Genomic DNA, 20,615 nt, shown 5'->3' with positions numbered 1-20,615 from the left:
GTAATAAAAGAGGTACAAGGTAGGATAGTGGATGTTGGAGTGGCCCTGGTGAGAGAGGATAGTGTTTGGAAACTCCCTGTACTGTTGTTTGCAGATGATACTGTGTTGTTGAGTGAAGACGAAGGGGAGCTGCAAGGCTTGGCGGAAATGGGTTATTTAAGAGGAGCCTGTGGAGTCACATGGAGAGACAGGCTGACGAATGAGGATATGAAGGAGCGTTGTGGTGTGGATGTGGATGTGATAGGAAGCGTTATGAGGAACACACTGAGGTGGTTTGGCCATGTGGAGAGGATGGAGGGTGAAAGACTGACGAAGAGAGTGTATGTGAGTGAGGTGGAGGGGGGAAGAGGGAGGGGGAGGCCGAGGATGAGATGGAGGGATGGGGTGGAGAGGTATATGAGAGAGGGGGGTGTGAGTTGGGAGCAGGGCAGTGAAATGGCGGGGGACAGGGCGACTTGGAGGCGATTTGTTTGTGGCCACCCCAAACGGGATTGAGGCGTCTGGCAATAGATAGATAGATAGATAGATAGATATTATTATGATTATATTTGGCGGGTGGAATTTGAAACACCATATAAAAACAAACACTGAAGTGTTATAATACTATAATATGGAATCCATATTACATGAATAACTATTTCTTCCAGGAGAAAGTATTGTTATTATAATGTTCATTACACTGTAGGAGCATCTATTTTCAATGTTAGCTTACCAGATTCCATGCGTTCAGTTTATTAATTTATACTATAGCATAGATATATGCAATATATCCGTTATATATTGTATTAACAATGTCATGAAGGCTCACACAGTGGACTTTCACTTTAACTATTTCGAAAAGGCATCAAGGTCATTTTTTAGTTGTTCGCGAAGTTCGCGTATTTTTTGGTGTGGTTATAAATCCAACTGTCCTTTACTGGCCAATGTAATTCCTTATAAAATAAGAGTGGTCAAGTGTAAAACCAATACCCAGTGTCGGAAAGTAGTTTGAAAATCTATCTATCTATCTATCTATTGCCAGACGCCTCAATCCCGTTTGGGGTGGCCACAAACAAATCGCCTCCAAGTCGCCCTGTCCCCCGCCATTTCACTGCCCTGCTCCCAACTCACACCCCCCTCTCTCATATACCTCTCCACCCCATCCCTCCATCTCATCCTCGGCCTCCCCCTCCCTCTTTCCCCCTCCACCTCACTCATATACACTCTCTTCGTCAGTCTTTCACCCTCCATCCTCTCCACATGGCCAAACCACCTCAGTGTATTCCTCATAACGCTTCCTATCACATCCACATCAACACCACAACGTTCCTTTATATCCTCATTCGTCAGCCTGTCTCTCCATGTGACTCCACAGGCTCCTCTTAAATAACTCATTTCCACTGCTCTCACTCTTGACTTGTGTCCTTCCAACAATGTCCAAGCTTCACTTCCGTACGTTAGAGTTGGTATCACAATACTGTCATGTAGTAACTTTTTCACTTCCATGCTCACTTCCCTGTTTCTTATCGCTGCTTTCAAGGAACCAGCAACCTTTCTTCCCTGCTGTACCCTTTCAAGCACTTCACCCTCCAAACCTCCATCCTTACTCATCACACTACCCAAATACTTAAACGTACTCACATTTTCCAATTCCTCACCATCCAACCTCGCTGTACATTCACTGACTTCACCTCTCTCAAAGACCATCACTTTACTCTTCCCTACATTCACCTTTAGGTTCCGTTTCTTACACACACTCTCAAACTCATCCACCAAGCCTTGCAGCTCCCCTTCGTCTTCACTCAACAACACAGTATCATCTGCAAACAACAGTACAGGGAGTTTCCAAACACTATCCTCTCTCACCAGGGCCACTCCAACATCCACTACCCTACCTTGTACCTCTTTTATTACCCCATCCATGTACAGATTGAACAACCATGGAGACATGACACATCCCTGTTTCAAACCAACTTTCAAAGAGAAAAATTCACTTAGTTCACCATCCACACGCACTGCAGCCTTCGCACCATCGTACATACTCTTCACAGCATTCAACAACTTCCCATCTACTCCATATATTCTTAACACTTTCCACAATCCTTGTCTATCCACCCTGTCATATGCTTTCTCCAAATCCATGAAAGCCGCATACAACTTCTTTCCCTTCTCTAGAAACTTTTCCACTAAAGATCTAAGAATGAATATCTGATCTACACAACCTCTTCCCTTCCTAAAGCCTCCCTGTTCTTCTCCAACTAATTTCTCTGTTCTTTCTCTAACTCTGTCTATAAGTATCCTACCATACACTTTTCCTATTATACTAAGAAGACAAATGCCCCTATGATTACCACATACTTCTTTTTCCCCTTTTCCTTTGTACAAGGGAATAATTATACCTGACTTCCAATCCTCCGGGACTCTACCTTCCTCCCAGGCCAATCTGCACATCTTCCACATCCATTCTACTACTATCTCTCCCCCATGCTTCAGCATTTCACCACACACTCCATCAATTCCTGGGGCTTTCCCCGATTTAACTTTCTTCATTGCTTCCACAACTTCTATCCTACTGATTTCTTCCTGTCTTCTCACCTCCCTCCTTCTCCCAGCCATTCCCCAGCCACTTATACTCGCATTACTTCCATCCTCTACGTTCAACAATTCCTTAAAGTGTTCTCTCCATCTGCTCACTTTTTCTCCCTTCTCCACTAGTAATCTACCATTTTTATCTTTCACTCCCCTGCTAACTTCACTTCCACCCTGTCTTACTCTTTTCACTTCTCTCCAGAACATTTTCTTACAGTCCCTCCACTTTACACTCAAATTCCTTCCAAATTCCTCATCCACTCTCTTCTTACTCTCTCTTACCAATCTTTTCACCTCTCTCTTCCTTTCCACATATAACTCTCTCTTCCGCCTCTCAACTTCTTCCACGCCCCTATTTCTCATCCATTCATTGTATGCTTCCTTCTTTTGTGCCACAGCCTGTTTCATCTCTTCAGTCCACCACGCTGTTCCTTGCACCCCCCTCCGTCTTCTCTTCCTTCCACACACCACATCACATGCTGCACCTATTTCTTCTGTAAATATCTTACACATACCTTCCACGTCTTCCATATGCTCCAATTCATATTTGCCCAATCGTTCCTCCACTTCTCTCTTATACTCACTGATAATAATATATGATTATTACATGTCCCTCCCTGTTACAATAGTAGTTTTTTTCCATTAAAATATGATGCTGTCTTGATTGGCACAATGACAACTTGATATTTTGCCAACTCGCTAGACATCTTGCCACCTGCTGATATGCCTAAGGTGCTGTTTTCCAATCGCGATAAAGAATTTTAAAAATTTCTCAGGAATAAGTTGGTCAGTGTGTAATCAATAACAAATACTGGTAAACTACCAACAATTGCACTTGCTATCTGTTCGATGAAGTTTTAAGTGAACGTCCACTATGACATCATTTTATAATACAATATATATGACATTACTTAACTCAAAGCTACAGTACAACGTAACATACTGATCAAAGGAAATCCTATAATCTAAGCTTAAGAAACGCTGCACCTACAACATATTTAAATGGATGCTATAATACGGTAATATTTCTTCCTGAAACATTGCTATTCATGTATTTTGCCACACATAATGCATTTTTCTAATATTTCAATGTTTGTCTTTATATGGTGTTTAAGGTTTCACCCCCCCCCCAAACATTATCATACATAATATATTAATGTAACTTGCTACAAACTCATGAAGAGAACCTAATAAATACTGAGGTGTGTGAGGCAAAGATTACGTATCAGTCTTGGACGTCCTTAGCCACGTATGCACACACCCATAATACCATTATGACACACATTTCATACTCACTATACTCCCCCCACCCCCACCACACGTATTGTCCCACACCCACACCCACATGTAGTACATTTGGCATTCTGTGTACTGAATGAAATCCTGCTTTGAATTCTGTTGTTCCTAATGTAATAAACATATAGAACTAACATTAATAGCATGTTCATTAACAATGCATATTGTCAGGCTGGCAATACTGAAACAAAGGACCAAGACTGTGACTGGTGCGTGAGAGCTGCAAAGCTCCCACAATATGCTCCATAATGTATTTTGAGAGTTCCATGTGCGCTGTTTCTATTTTTCACAAGAAATGACTGTTCATCAGTATGTTAACTTTAGGTACTGACATAACTGGAGGAACAGGAACCTCTGCAGTGACACTACAACTCGCCAGTGTAGCTATGAGGATTGGGGGTATCAGCGGCCACCTCCCCTCTAACTGGTATCCGCCACTGAACACATGATTATCTTTAACATTAACGAAACTATCACTGTGGGTATGGCTACCCCATGACTATTACTGAAAAATAGACTCTGCAGTTAACCTGTAAGCTTCGAAACACCCATCTCTGGACATTCCTGAGTACTTGCGATTCACCAACATCTGGCCCGGACCTAGTTCCCAAAGAGGGACAGATTGGAGGTCACAGCGACACCTGTCAACCCCTTCTCAGCGTCTCTCTGGTCAGTCACATGTCATTCACGATGGAGGGTGGATGTTGCAAGCAGTGACGGGAGTATTCTACCTCCAACCATACTGTTGCAATACATGCTATATTCTACGTTATACTTTTATGGCGAGGAGAGTCTGAGTGTATAAAAAATAAATAAATTATTACAAAGAAATATATATATATATATATATATATATATATATATATATATATATATATATATATATATATATATATATATATATATAACATTTCAGATTCTTGAAACTCGTGTAATTTTCCCAAGGAAAATGAACTTGTGTCATTTTCCTCAGGTAAATGACACGAGTTAGTAAAAAAAATATCAGTCCTAAAACAAAATGATAAAAAAACGTCGATGCACTTCCACCGCCAACCACCTCTCTTTGTCATCATTCAGTCCTTTACCACTAAGCTACCACGGCCCTTGGAAATGAAAGACATCTAAACCATAGTTTCCCATATGCCTTTTATTGGAAAAAAAAAAAAAATGTATAATGAGACTCTTCAACCATTTCAAGATTTACAGCTAGCTATTATCCCATGTGCAGTTTTCTGTCTATATGACTTCACCACAACCCTGTAAATCATGTCCATGCTTATTACATTCAGTACTGTACAATTTCAAATGAATCTGAGAAAAGCAGGATAATTTACCTGAACCTTGACACCGCTTTATGAAACCACCCTTATATAAGCCAACATAGTATAATAATGACAGCATTTTATCCAGCTGTTATCCCACCCATATGTATGTGTGCCTATATGACTTGAACATAACTCTTTCATCCATATCCATGTCTTCCGTACTATACAATGTCAAAGGAATGCGAGGAATGCAGGAAATCTGAAACTTAACCTCGCTAAAGTGACAACCCCGATACATCACCCACAATATTTGAACATTGGGCTTCCTCGACCTCATCCGACAACAGATTGTTAGTCATCTTCTATAATCACATCCCATGAGTATGGAAATAGATTTATTAGACAAAGGAAATAGGTGCAGTTCACTCTGCACACTTGATTTCCGGCAGCCCCGCCTTCGTCCGTTTATTCCTTAGCCTCACCTGCCCTGTGGTGACCTGAGCGAGCCCCGTCTTTGTCTCCTATCTCCCACCGGTGTTTCTCTCTCTCTCTCTCTCTCTCTCTCTCTCTCCATCAGTACACCCCTTTTTTCCCCTTATAATTTGTTTCCATACCCATATCCAAGTACTTTTCTTGTGTGTGTGTGTGTGTGTGTGTGTGTGTGTGTTCTTAGCTAATTGTTCTTACCTAATTGTATCTTTACAGGAATGAGTCAAGCTCGTACTGTCCCGTGTCTTAAATTATATTTATCGTACATATCCTTAAATTTGTGAATTGTTTTGGCACACACTATTTCATTCGGTAGTGCATTCCACTGATCAATTGCTCTATTTGGGAAACTAAATTTCCTTACGTCTTTATCACCTCTTTTTATGCAATTTTTTGCAGTGTCCTCTTGCTGATGCTTCCCCATACGTTAAGTAATCATTTATGTCTATTTTCTCCTTCCCTGATATGCATTTATATAGCATAATCATGTCACCTCTTTTCCTTCTCTCCTGTAGTGTTGGTAGATTCAGTTTATTTAGTCTTTCTTCGCAGCTTAGATCGCTGAAGCTTAGTACCCATCTTGTAGCGGCCCTTTCAACTTTTTCAATCTTGTCTGTGTTTTTTGAGATGAAGACTCCAGACTACTGATGCATACTCCAGGGTTGGTCTGATAAATGATGTTATCTTTCTTAGCATGTCTTCATTTATGTATGTAAACGCTATTCTCATATTGACAAGCAGTGTATACATGCTCCGTACCGTCTCACTGATGTGGTCAGCCGGAGATAGTCTGTTATTGACAATCACACCTAGGTCCTCTCTTTCTGATATGTGTAGGGTTTTATTTCCTAACATATAATCCCAATCAGGTCTTTTTCCACTTTTTCCAAACTTGATTACATGACACTTGTCCACATTGAATTCCATTTGCCATGTATTACTCCATTCATGAAGTTTATTTAATTCTTCTTGTAGCTCTTTACAAGAGTCTGTGTTAGTAATTCTCCTTTGTATTTTTGCATTTCCAGTGTTACTGTCTATATCATTTATATACACTAAAAACATGATTGGTGCCAGCACTGAGCCTTGTGGTACTCCACTAGTCACTTCCTTCCATGATGAGTAATTTCCCCTTAGTACTGTTTTCAATTTTCTTTTCATGAGAAAATCTTGCATCCAACAATACAGTTTGCCTCGAATTCCTCCTTGATGGTACAGTTTCCATAAAAGTCTTTGGTGTGGTACTGTGTCAAATGCTTTCTTGAAATCTAAATAGATACTGTCCACCCATCCTTCTCTTTCCTGTAGTATGTCTGTTACTCTGTCATAGTAGCTCAACGGATTAGTAACACATGATTTTCCTTTTCTGAAACCAAACTGTCTTTCTGTTATCATATTGTGTTCTTCTAGATGATTTACCCAAGCTTTTCTTATAAGCTTTTCTAATACCTTACTTACAACACTGGTTAGTGATACTGGTCGGTAGTTAAGTGGATTTTGTCTATTCCCTTTCTTGAATAAGGGAACAATGTTTGCTTTCTTCCAAATATCAGGTAGTTTACCTTGACTCAAGGATTTCTTGAAATTCCAAAATAAAGGTTTACTTAACTCCTTTGCACATTCACATAGCACCCAACATGAAATTTCATCAGAACCATTTGCTTTTCCTTTGTCTGATTTACTTACCTCCTCCTGTATTTCTTTTTCTGATGTTTGTATATCTGGTAGTATGTGTGGGCATGCATGTTCCACATAATCCCTCTCAAAATTTTTTCCTCTCTAAAAACTGATTGGAAATTCTTGTTTAGTGCTTCACAAATATCCTTCTCTTGTAGGTGATTCCATCGTCCGTAATGGATTATATTTTATCTTTTACTTTGGTTTTGCTTCTGATGTATCTGTAAAATAGCTTTGGTTGATCACTACTTATATTTATGATATCCTCCTCAAACTGTTTTTGGGCTTCCCTCCTTATTCTTGTATAATCGTTTCTTGCCTGTTTGTAATTATTATATGCCCTTTCACTATTGTGTCTTCTGTATCTATTCCACAGCAAATCTCTTTTTTCTTTTGGTTTTTTATATTCTATACTGATCCATTTCTTTATTTTCTTTTCTGCTACTTTGTGCTGTGGGATGTACTTCTGGACTCCATTTTCATAAAGTTCACAGAATTTTTCATATATAGCATTTAAATTCTGTCCTCTAAGCTCCTTTTCCCAAGCAGTTTCTAAGAAGTATTTCTTTAGGTCATGATATTTTCCCTTTTTATAGTTTAGTCTCTTTTTGTAACTTTCATTGCTATTATCTATGTCATATGCAATCCTGTAGTTGCAATTTAGTACTGCATGGTCGCTTTTGACGAATGGAGAGTGATATTTAAATTTTCAATATCGTTTTCTTGCCAAGTAAATATGAGATCTAGCATTAAGGGTACATCGAGTCCTCTTTTTCTGGTGCTTTCCCTTACTTGTTGCGTTAGGAAAAACTCTTGCACAAGATCCAGGAGCTTATTCATCTCAAAAGCTTTCTTGGCCTTTTATATCTAGAGTATTCTAATTTATGTTTGTATTAAAATCTCCAGTTAGTATAATTCTTTTTTATTTCTCTTCCATTTTATGTAGTAACGCTCTTAAACTCTGAATTGTACTCTCCACCAGGTCTTCATATTCTTCTCTTTCCCATGTATTTGATCTGGGTGGCATGTACAAATTGGCTACAATCACTTTCCCTTCAGATGTCTTTAGCTCTACTGCAGTCAGTTCTACTTGTGAGGGTATATCTAATTCTATTTCTTTGGCTTTTAGATTTTTCTTAGTTAATATTATAGTTCCTCCTTTGTTTAAGTTCCTATCTCTTCTCCATATATTATATTCCTCTAAGTTTAGGATGTCATTCGATATCCTTGGTGTTAATTTTGTTGCAGTTAGGCATATTATATGTGGTTCTTTTTCTCTGACATAATCATTCATCTCTAATAATTTAGATACCATTCCATCCACATTTTGGTACATCAACTTAATCATTTTGCTTATATACTTGTCATGATTTGGTTCTACTACCTTCCTCCTTTTTATTCCCTCCTGTTTGTGTACCACTTTCGTACCTGCAATCCAATTACTTTGTAAAAAAAATGTGTTCTTCTCCTCCTCTGAGCTTCCCTCATTTTTTTTTTTTTTTTGCTTCCTCCCTCTTCTCTTTCAGTAATTCCAGTTCCTCTTGTGTTAGGCATCTTTTTATCCATACATTTTTGAACTCCTCTTTTTCCATAAGATTCTTTGCATTTTTAGTATCTCCTCCACGGTGTTTACACTCTGGAAGGTTACCTTTAGAGGTCGTGACTTACTTCTCTTGTATTTCCCTAACCTTTTGTGTTCCTCAATGTCTTTACTACAGATTTCCTCTGATACTTCTTTCAATATGCCCATTACATTTGCCATCTCCTTTTTGTCTCGAGATCTTATTTTTTACTTCTTCCTCTTCTATACCAGTGATTACTATAGATTTTTTAATATCTACTGAATCTCTGACTAACTTAGGATTGTTTTGGATGTGTTTGGATGTGTGTGTGTGTGTGTGTGTGTCAGAGCATGGGTGTCTTGCATGAGAGGCATGGTGTAGCCAGTGGGCTTTTTTCTTGTTTTTCGCAGTACACATGAGCTTTTTCATCAGTACTCCCCTCTTTCCCCCAGTGGTTTGTGTTTGCACCGACTTACACACTTTAGAGGCTGGTCAGGACACACACACACACACACACACACACACACACACACACACACACACACACCGCTCGCTGGTGCAGTGGTAACGTTCCCGCTTGCCAACTGGTGGACGGGAGTTCGCGCCTCGCTCAGGTTTTGAAAAGTTTCACTGACGAAGTGGGTGGTTACTGTCCCCCTTGAGCATGGGGACGGGTGTATGCGTGTGTGAAGGTCACAGCCTTGCCCTTAGATCGGACTATATGAGCTCTCAGCTCCCTTCCGGGAGGGTAAAAGCTGACAATCACGACCATCAAGTGATCCTGACCGACCCGGTGAATTACACACACACACACACACATGACAAATTCTTAGTGTCACTAACTAGCTAACTTGTGAACATACCAAGGCATTTTAGCGTGCTATTATCAGGTGGTGCACAGTTATGTCAATGTGTCGGTGTGACTAGAACATCACCCTATCACTCATATCCATGCCATATCCATATCCACATATTGTTTTTATATTCCACGGTCCACATCAGCCACGTACTTTACCAGTACACCCATTTCCCGATGTGGTTTACACTTGTATCGATTTTTTCAGTTTATTTTAGGGTCCGCTCTGATGCTCCATTTTCTCTCACACTCGGTAAATGTAGGATGCTTTATGTTACCAACTTCTCCTACATCTGTTCACAACTTCGCCATTACCACGGCGTTTTAGGAAAAAAAAAAAAAAGTTTACCAGAGGATACACAGTTATATGGTGAGTACACTGATATATATTTCATGTTTTGCGAAATCTGAATTTTGGCGAGATAGCCGCACAGGCAAAGGGTTCCATTCAAGTAAATACCACAGCCAACGGGTTAATATTAATTATTGGTTAACGTAATCTGTAATGTGAGGTGGTTTTGTACTGCACTTGTATTTTGACACAGTATTAAATTATAGGTTAACTTATTAAATGCAACGTCATTACTCATTAGCACAAACTGATAATGTGTGTGTGTGTGTGTGTGTGTGTGTGTGTGTGTGTGTGTTTGTGTCTACCGAAAGCCCCCTGAGAGAGAGAGAGAGAGAGAGACGAGGTGGTGCAGCAGGCTGAATGTTTTCCGTTAACGATGGAGTAGGTATCCTATGTTTGGTGTAAAGTGTGTAATCGGTCTATATAAAGATAATAAAAATAAATAGGTTTATTATTATTTAGGACACATGATATCATTGACACCTTAATAAATATACTGTAATGACAAAGAATGTATAAATGTTGGCCGCTCACTCCCATACTCCCCCCATCCCCCTACATCGCGCCATTTATGGGTGAACTTGCCCTCTGTTTCTGAACCACAGCTCAACCTGTATCATGGTTCACGCTACAAGGCAAGAGAATTATTTTATATAACTCAGACTTTATAAATAGTATAGTGCACAGCCCATTATCAGAAACAATCACCTATTGGCGTATATCATAGCATAATACAATGGCCACATAATATAAGCTTAGTGATCCGAAAAATTGTCGGGGACACACACACACACACACATACACAAACACACGCACATACACACACACACACACACACACACACACACACACACACACACACACACACACACACTGGTGTACGCTGTTGCCACGTTAGCCAAATTCTGCAACCAGGTGGTCCAGTCGAAACTCTCGCCGTTTTTTTTTTTTTTAATGCGAGGAAGAAGGAACCAAAGGCCATGAGCCCGCAATAACATTTCCCTCTAAGAGAAAAACAAAATACAATAGAGAGCCAAATTCAAGATCCGATCATTTCGAGATGCCTGGAAACACTGCGTTTGAAAGACTGGAGATCATAGGCAGCAGGAAATACAGACAAAAGGAGACAGTTCCAGAGTTGACCTGTTGCATAAATGAAGGACTGGGAGTAACAGTTAACTCTTGCATTAGAGAGTTGGACAGAAAAGGGATGAGAGTTTGCTACTAGACGGGTGCCACGCGCCTGTCGTAGAGGTGGAGGAATGCATGCAGACAGTTCAGAGGAGCAGTGACCATTGAAGTTGCGATAGAAAAGAGATAAAGATACAACAGTGCGACGAAGAGACAGAGGTTGAAGGGAGTCAGTAAGAGGAGGAGAGTTAATGAGATAAAAAGCCTTTGACTCCACTCTACTGAGAAGAGCTGTATGTGGGGAGCCTCCCCACACATGAGAGTTATTCTCCACACAGGGGCGGATAAAACCCCTGTATAGAGTCAACAGTTGTGCAGGGGTAAAGAAAGAAAGGAGTCGGCTTAGCACACCTAATCTCTTGGAAGCAGATTTTACAAGAGATGTAATATGATCTTTCCAAGATAAGTACCGAGTAAATGAAACCCCAAGCATGTTCAAGGATGATGCAGGATTAAGTTGAATATTATTAAACGTTAGTGGGTATACCTGCGGAAGATTTTGTCGGGTTGATAGGTGCAAGAACTGAGTCTTACATGCATTAAAAAACACCAGATTATTTTTACCACAGTTAGAGATACAAGCCAAGTCAGACTTTAGGTGTGCCATAGCCTCATCCCTTGTTTGTTGACGTAACTGCTAAGATGGGCGTTGCGGGAACCGAATGGAAAGGAGAAGGGTGGAGTCATCAGTGTATGAGTGGATAGGGTTAGATGTACATCTCAGAAAGTCATTGATGAATAAAAGGAAGAGAGTTGGTGATAAGACAGAGCCCTAAGGAACACCACTGTTGATAGATCTAGGAGAAGAGCGATGGCCGTCTACAACAGTGGCTATAGAACGACCAGAAAGGAAGCTAGCGAAGAAGGCACAGATAGAAGGATAGAAACCGTAAGAGGGCAGTTTGGAATTTAAAGATTTATGCCAGACTCGATCGAAAGCCTTTGAGATGTCAGGTGCAATGGCAAAGCTTCGCCAAAGTCCCGAAACGAGGATGACCAGGAGTCTGAAAGGTAGGTGAGAAGATCGCCAGTGGAGCTTCCCTGACGGAACCCGTACTGGCGATCAGAAAGAAGGTTGTGATAGGAAAGATGCCTTAAAATTTTTCTATTGAGAACTAACTCGAAAACTTTTGAAATACAGGACGTTAAAGCAATTGGACGATAGCTAGAGGGTTGGGAATGGTTACCCTTCTTCGGGACTGGCTGAATGAGAGCAAACTTCCAGTAAGAAGGAAAGGTAAAAGTTGACAGACAAAGCCGACAGAGTTTGCCTAGGCAGGGTGTAAGCACAGAAGCACAGTTCTTGAGAACAACAGGAGGGACTCCATCAGGCCCATATGCCTTGTTAGTATTGAGGCCAGTGATGGCAGAATATACATCACCTGAAGAAATTTTAATATCAACCATGAGGAAGTCAGAGGGGGGAAGTGATGGAGAAACAGCACCGGAATCGTCTAAGGTGGAATTAGAGGAGAAAATCTTTGCAGAGAGATCTCCTTCATCAGTAGAAGAACTAGCTACAGAACCATCTGAGTAGAAAAGAGGAGGGAAGGATGATGAGGTAAAGTTGTTAGAAAGGTTTTTGGCATGGTGCCAGAAAGAGCAGGAAGAATTCGAGTTGGAGAGCTGAGAGCATTTAGTACGGATGAAATTATTTTTAGCAGAGCGAAGAAAAGACTTAGCACGATTCCGGGCAGAAACGTAAAGATGATGTGACTCATGGATGGGTTGGCTCCAGTATCTTTTATAGGCCCTCTCCTTGTTGCGGACAGCATTAGAACAAGCGTGATTAAACCAAGGCTTTCTTGCGTTAGACAAAGGATACGAGAAAGGGATGTATGCTTCCATGCCCGATTGAATAACCTCTGTAATGCTCAAGGCACACTCAGATGGGTCCGGGCCATGGGAGCAATAATCATTCCAGAGAAAATCAAAGAAGTACTGCCTGAGGGACTCCCAATCTGCGGCTCCAAAATGCCACAGACGATGTTTCCCTGGAGGGTCCACAGGCCATACCAGAGTGATAGGGCAGGTTAAGGTGATAACGTTGTGATCAGAGGAGCCCAATGGAGAGAAAAGATTAACAGTTTAAGCAAAAGGATAAGTTGTAAGGAAGAGGCCAAGTATATTGGAGCTCTCTCCAAGGCGGTCTGGGATACGGGTTGGGTGCTGTACAAACTGCTCTAGGTCATTAAGGATAGAAAAGATGTAGGCTTGTTCACCAGGTGGATCAAATTACGTACAAAATAAATTTGAAGAACATTCACGAAACTCTATGGAATTCAGTCACCGCTCTTCGCAAAAAGCCAGTCCATATCAAAAGACATACGGCGGCTGACATTCGGCCTTCACTGATCATATCCACACCAAAAGTAGTGGGCTCCTGCACATCCACATAGCTGCTATTTCCCAAAGGTTTGGTGAAAATTTGTCCACAATTCTTCGAGACATGTCGGGACCAGCTACACATACATGCACACAGATACAGACACTGGCAAAAAGATTATTGCTCCACCTTGCAAAAGACGGGAGATAATGAGGCTTAAGAAACGGACCCTGGGAGATAATTATCTTTATCTATCGGTGGCCGAGTCGGTAGAAAGGTGTTCTCGTATCCCAATGTTGCTCGTTCGAATCCCTGTTGGGGCAGAGAACAGTATATGGATTTGAATTTCGTTACAAACAGACTTTACTGATCTTCTGTCAGAGCTGCTAACATGTCGTAACAAAAACCTCGCTGATACGAGTACACCAATCATGTGTGAGACAGCCTTAGCATGTTTTTAATATAGATGGCGGATGTTAGTGCAGAAGTGGTGACATGTGAAGGTGTATGGTACAGTACGTAGAGGGACTGCTGGACTTCATGGTGCTTACTCCCTGATTCGAATACATTTCTAACAATCGTGATTTTAAATAATCTCACTTTAAACTGTAACGTAAGACAAGGTATAATATACGGTATGTAAAATTGAACAAAAAGTACTCGTAAATAATTGATAATGCCGATACATTTTTTCTCTTCTTTTTCCTATTTTCATATACAGTACAAGAGTTATTTTTTTTCTACTGCAAATGTATATGACAAAAGATTTACATACATAAAAAAATCAAATTTATTCATGCATGCATCCCAGTAACTTTATCTTATGTCAGTCAACGTATATCCGAAATACAAAAAATTTTTGTAAGAAGTCATCACCCATTACCCCACTAATATCTAGAGACGATAATATTACAAAGGACTCGTGTGGTAAAGCGAACATCCTTACTAGTACATCTACAAGAAGGGCTACATTACAAGAAGTCAGGTAGAACGTCCCAATACTAGAACTTGACTCCCGAAATTGCTTCACTTAAAATACGAAGTAGATACATAGAATACATCCTAGACAACTTACAAACCAGCAAAACTCCAGGCCCAAATCCAATTCCTTCAATTGTTTTGAAAAAGTGCTCCCAAGAACTTGCTTATGTTTTAGCTACACTATTCAGGCGATTCTTACGTTCATCTTCATTCCCTAATTCCTGGATGGAAGCCACTACCAACCCAGTTCTGAAAAAAGGAAGTTCTTTTGACCCTGATTACAGACCAATAGCTATCATGTCTTCTCTTGGTAAAGTATTTGAAATTGCAGTGAATAAGCACATAATTAAATATATTGAATTCAACAACTTGATTAGTGATAAGCAGTATGGTTTTCACCACGAGAGATCCACTATTGATATACTCAATCTCCTGACTCACACTATCCGTCAATCAGTTGACCAACATGGAGAAACTGATGCAGTAGCCTTTGATATTTCTAAAGCTTTTGACAGAGTGTGGCACCATTCCCTGCTATCCAAACTCCCATGCGATAGACAAACATCATTCTTTTGTTCCTCTAGTTTCCTCATATCTCAGCGACAGAAATAGAAGAGTAAAAGTAGATGATGTATATTCAAATATCCCTCAGTGACCAACAGCGTGTGGCAAGGATCAGTTCTGACTGGAAACCTATTCGTAAATTATATTAATGGTCTCTTATCTGTCACTCATAATCAATTCATTCATATGTAGATGACAACGCTTCACAGCTCATTCACACTTAAACACCCATGCACAAAGTTTAATATTTCTAACTCACAACTCAGTACAGCCATCTCCATAATCAAGACTTATCCTGGATTACTGAATGGGGACAAAATAACCTTGTCTCATTTAATGCTACTAAAACCAAATATATACAGTTTACTAATAGACAGATATTGCCAGATTCCTCTATTATCTTCAATGCTACTAATATTCCTATCTCTAAAAGTACTGAGGTTCTCTATGTTTCCTTAACAATGCCCTCAGCTGGACCTCTCATGTCAGATCATTTCCTAAAACCGCCTCAGAGAAACTTGGATTATTGTATGGAGTTCGTAGCTTCTTCACTGACGAGCAGTTAGCTATCGTTTATAAGTGCCATGTGCGCTCTCTCCTGGAATATTGCTCACCCTTGTGGAATGGATGGGGACAGATTGCACTAAAACAACTAGACAAAATAAAGGACAAATCTGTTAGAATTATCAGTAACCCTGATATTACTAATAAACTTCCTTGCCTACACTTACAGATACTTTTATGATAAATGGTCAGACGAAGGTACATCCATTGTGCCACCTCTCCATTGCCTTCCCCTGTGCTACATGGGCATCTGGTAGCGCTCATGACTGGAATGTCACACTGCCGTACTGCAGAACTTCCGCTTATCAGAAATCTTTTATTCCGTGAACTGCATCTCTTTGCAATGCGTTTCCCCAGTGTTGTTTCCCCCCAAATTTCAACCTACAGCTGTTCATGCTCAACTTTTACAGATATTTATGAATCGAGGACACCAGTAATTTGGCGTATTGATTCTTTTATAGTCACTTGTGTTTCCTTCCTCTTCTCTGTTATTAAAGAAAAAAATATCACTAAGTAAAACCAACTCACTTCATCTCCAGAGCTGCGTTGAGTCCGTCCATAACATCTCCCCCGACCAGCATGCTCCCAAGTTCTCTATAGGCACTTGATTCAGAGTTTAAAAAGAACTTCTTGAATGAACCACTAAAAGATCTTATTGTCACCCTGTAACATGTACAAATAAAAATTGTTTAATTAGTATTACTATTGAGGCCCCTAGAATAACAACACCAAAAATTAACTTCAAGATACACTTAGTAATGTTTTTCGTTAACTTGAAAATTGGCCTACTATTGCCATATTTGCATCTCGAATGCTAACTTATGACAATAAATTAGAACCAAGAGATAATGCTAGTCACGAAGAAGTGCTATGGAAAGAAAGCAATTGTCTCTTTCTGCCACTGAGTTTCGTGAAATAAGTTACAAATGGGAAAAAAAGGAGGGGGGGGGGCAAGTTAAATTGAACGAGTTATAATGATTTTATTTGGCCTGTCTCTATACTGTCTAACTATTATAGCACATTTCTTGCATTTATCGTATAGGAATAATAACAATAAAGTTACACAACTGTCCGAATATACGATAAGTAATAAGCTGAATAATTTCCAAAGTGCTACAGGATGTGCGGATCTAGTCCATGTATTAAGGCAGAGAGTGGAGGAAGCATAAGCGAAAGACTATACGGCAGTGATGTCTCTGGAGAACAATGCATGTGGAAGTGAATAAGGTTACAAGAGCGGTGAACACACACACACACACAAAAAAAACTTCCTTGCCCCCCCTGTGGCGGGGGGGACACAACCTGGCCGCATTATGGGGTGGTACTACTACTCTGCGGCTAGGTTGTGTTAGGAAGAATACTGCCACCGTATTCCCTGCGTGTCGTAAAAGGCGACTAAAAGGGGCGGGGTGAGGGGACTAGGGACCCCCTCCTCCGTTTTTTAGTTCCTAAAAAGAGACAGGCCAGAGAAAGGGATGGGGGATGGAGTTATCCCCGTACCCTGAAGATTGGGTCTATGAATGTGCGTGGATGTAGTACGATTGAGGCTAAAAGGGAGGAGATTGGGAGAATGTTTGTGAGAAGAAAGTTGGATGTGTTAGCTTTGAGTGAAACGAAGATGAAAGGGAAGGGGGAATCTATGTTTGGAAGTGTGAATGGAAGATTGTCAGGTGTTGATAGAGGAAGGGCAAGAGAAGGTGTGGCCTTGTTAGTGAGTCCGGAAGTACAGCAGTGTGTGATTGAATGGAAGGAGGTGTCATCGAGACTGATGTGGGTGAAAGCGAAATTTGAACGTGAGTTGTGGGTGTTTGTGAGTGCATATGGGCCTGGTAGTGAAAGGGATGAACAAGAGAGGAGTCTTTCTGGATTGATGTTGATGAGTGTCTGCAGAGTTTTGGAGCGAATGTGAATGTGGTAATGATGGGAGATCTGAATGCTAGAGTGGGAAATGTAGCAGTTGAAGGCGTAGTTGGTATGCATGGTGTGCCTGGAAGAAATGAAAATGGGGAACGAATGATAGCGATGTGTGTTGAGCGAGAGATGGTGATTGGGAATACGCTGTTTGAGAAGAAAGATATTTATAAGTATACATGGGTGAGACAGGAGGGTGGAAGGGTTGTTGATAGAGCTTTGATGGACTATGTGGTTGTGTCTAGGAATGTAATAGGAAGATTGTTGGATGTGAGAGTTCTAAGAGGGGAGGGTGGAGGTATGTCTGACCACTACCTGGTGGAGGGAAAGTTAAGAGTAGGTAAGAGATGGGTGAGAGCTAGAAGGGTTAGGTGTGGCAGGGAGGTTTTGAAAGTGAGTCAGTTGGATAAAAGAGAGAAAAAGATAGAGTATCAGGAGAAATTGAAAGATGAGTGGAGCGCAGTGAAAGATCGGGAAAATGGCAGCGTGGAGGAGGAATGGCAGTTGTTTAAGAGTGCTGTGGTGGGGCATGCAGAAGAGGTGTGTGGTGTGAGACGTGTGGGTGGTGGTGTAAGAAAAGGAAGTGAATGGTGGTGCGAGGAAGTAAGTATGGCTGTGGCCGAGAAGAGACGTGCATATGAAGTGTGGCTGCAGAGGAAGGATGAGATGTCATATGAAAGATATAAGGAAAAGAGGAATAGAGCGAGAAGGGCTGTGAGTGATGCTAAAGTGACAGCAGATGAGAGGTGGGGTAGGCGGCTGACAGAGAATTTTCAACAGAATAAGAAAATGTTTTGGAAGGAGGTGAAAAGGGTGCGAAAGGGAGAGTCTGGGAAGGAAGAACGAGTAAAAGCAGAGGATGGAAGGATGTTAATTGAGATGGATGCAGTAAGGAAGAGATGGGCAGAGTATTTTGAAAGATTATTAAATGTTGAGGAGGAAAGGGTGGCTGAGATTGTGGCGGATGGAAGGGTGCAAGGAATAAATGTGTTGGGAGAGTTGAATGATTCTTTGATCACGAAGGAGGAAGTGGAGAAGGCAGTAAAGGAGATGAAAACAGGGAAAGCTGCAGGTATGGATGGGTGTGCTGTGGAATGCCTGAAGGGTGGTGGAGTGACTATTGTTGACTGGTTAGTAAGATTGTTGAATGTGTGCTTTGAGAAAGGTATGGTGCCAATTGACTGGGCAAGTGCTTGTGTGGTCCCGTTGTATAAAGGCAAGGGTGATAAGTATGAATGTACTAGCTTTAGGGGTATAAGTCTGTTGAGTGTTGTAGGTAAGGTGTATGGTAGAGTGTTAATTATGAGAGTTAGAGAGGGTACAGAGGGAGTGATTAGTGATGAGCAGTGTGGCTTTAGGAGAGGGAGGGGATGCGTTGATCAGGTGTTTGCTGTGAGACAAGTGTGTGAAAAGTATTTAGCGAAAGGCAAGGATGTGTTTTGGGCATTTATGGATTTAGAGAAAGCGTATGATAGAATTGATAGGGAGGCTTTGTGGACTGTTTTAAGATTGTATGGACTTGATGGTAGGTTACTAAAAGGGGTGAAAAGTTTTTATGTAAATAGTAGAGCATGTGTAAGAGTGGGAAATGCTGTGAGTGATTGGTTTCCCGTGAGAGTGGGGCTGCGACAGGGATGTGTGATGTCACCTTGGTTGTTTAATATTTACATGGATGGTGTTGTAAGGGAGGTGAATGCAAGAGTTTTAGGTGGTCTGAGTCTGGTAAATGTTGATGGTGGAGATTGGAATCTGAAGCAGCTGCTGTTTGCAGATGATACTGCACTGGTGACTGATTCAGAGGAGAGATTGAGACAGTTGGTAGAGGAGTTTGGAAGGGTGTGTGAAAGGAGGAATTTGAAAGTAAATGAGAATAAGAGTAAAGTGATGAAGTGTACGAGGTTGATAGGTGGTAGGGGGATGAATATAGTTTTGAATGGTGAGTTGCTTGAGGAGGTAGATTGTTTTAAATATCTAGGGTCACATGTTGCTGTGGATGGAAGAATAGATGCAGAAGTGAAGTCTAGAATAAATGAAGTAGGAAAGGTGCTGGGAGGAATGAAAAAAGTGTTTAAATGTCGTTCGCTTAGAATGGATGTAAAGAGAAGGCTGTATGAGGGTGTTGTGGTACCGACTGCATTATATGGGGCTGAAACATGGAATATGGGTGTAGCAGAGAGGAAAAGTTTGAATGTAATGGAGATGAGGTGTCTGAGGAGTATGTGTGGAGTGACGCGTATGGATCGGGTGCGAAATGATGAAGTGCGAAGGAGAACTGGAGTTGTTCAGGAGATGGCTGGTAGAGTTGAGCAGAGGGTGTTGCGATGGTTTGGGCATATGGAGAGAATGGATAATGAGCGATTGGTGAAAAAGATAACTAGATCTGATGTGAGAGGTGTAAGGCTGAGAGGAAGACCACGAATAGGATGGATGGATAGTGTGAAGAGAGCGCTGGATGCGAGAGGGATGTCTGTCGAGCAAGGAAGAGTGGCTGTGCGTGACAGAAATAAATGGAGAGAAATTGTGAATAAATAAGTGATGACGCAGCCCTGAGGGGATATTCTCCCGCATTTGGTCTGATCAGCTAGTCAGGTCAGGTGCGGGTAAGGGGATGGGTATGTTATGATGTGGCAGTGGTAAACCAGCTCTGCTGTCGGGCCCTGCTGCGGATGTCACTGATTGCATTGCGCAGTTGACCCTTGTGCGGTGTGGTGCGGTGAGGATCTGTCCGTTCTCCCCTTTGGGGCTAAGATGTGAATGAATGTGTTTAAATGGATGAGTAAATGGAGAGTGTGTCGTCCTGTCTCGGCTACCTCCCTTTCCTTGGGGGAAGCAGCCTAGGTATATAGATAGATGGTTATATGGACGATGTATTACTTGGTACTTGAGAATACCACTTGCTGATTCTTTCAGTACTGTTCTGCTTGTGAACAATCAGGTCTGAAAGTAACGTATCGAAGGTTTTGAATAAAACACTAGCTGCTGGGTGAAAACTAACTCATTATGCTTTGTGTTG

General features: G+C 41.1%; 1 protein-coding gene across 1 annotated transcript in view; it reads right to left on the bottom strand.

Annotated features, from left to right (window-relative positions):
- LOC145395840 (ionotropic receptor 93a-like) overlaps positions 1-20,615 on the bottom strand; it is a 48,516-nt gene that overhangs the window by 27,275 nt on the left and 626 nt on the right. Inside the window, exon 3 of the mRNA XM_080269369.1 lies at positions 16,220-16,354. Coding sequence (XP_080125495.1) covers positions 16,220-16,354 — 135 coding nt within the window. The remainder of the gene's footprint in view (positions 1-16,219; positions 16,355-20,615) is intronic.

This window comes from Coenobita brevimanus, chromosome 33, assembly GCF_032717465.1.
Source record: "Coenobita brevimanus isolate Jiangsu-jjx chromosome 33, ASM3271746v2, whole genome shotgun sequence".
NCBI lineage: Eukaryota > Metazoa > Arthropoda > Malacostraca > Decapoda > Coenobitidae > Coenobita > Coenobita brevimanus.
Note: the sequence above shows the minus strand (reverse complement) of the source record. Positions and strands in the feature narration are given on the sequence as shown.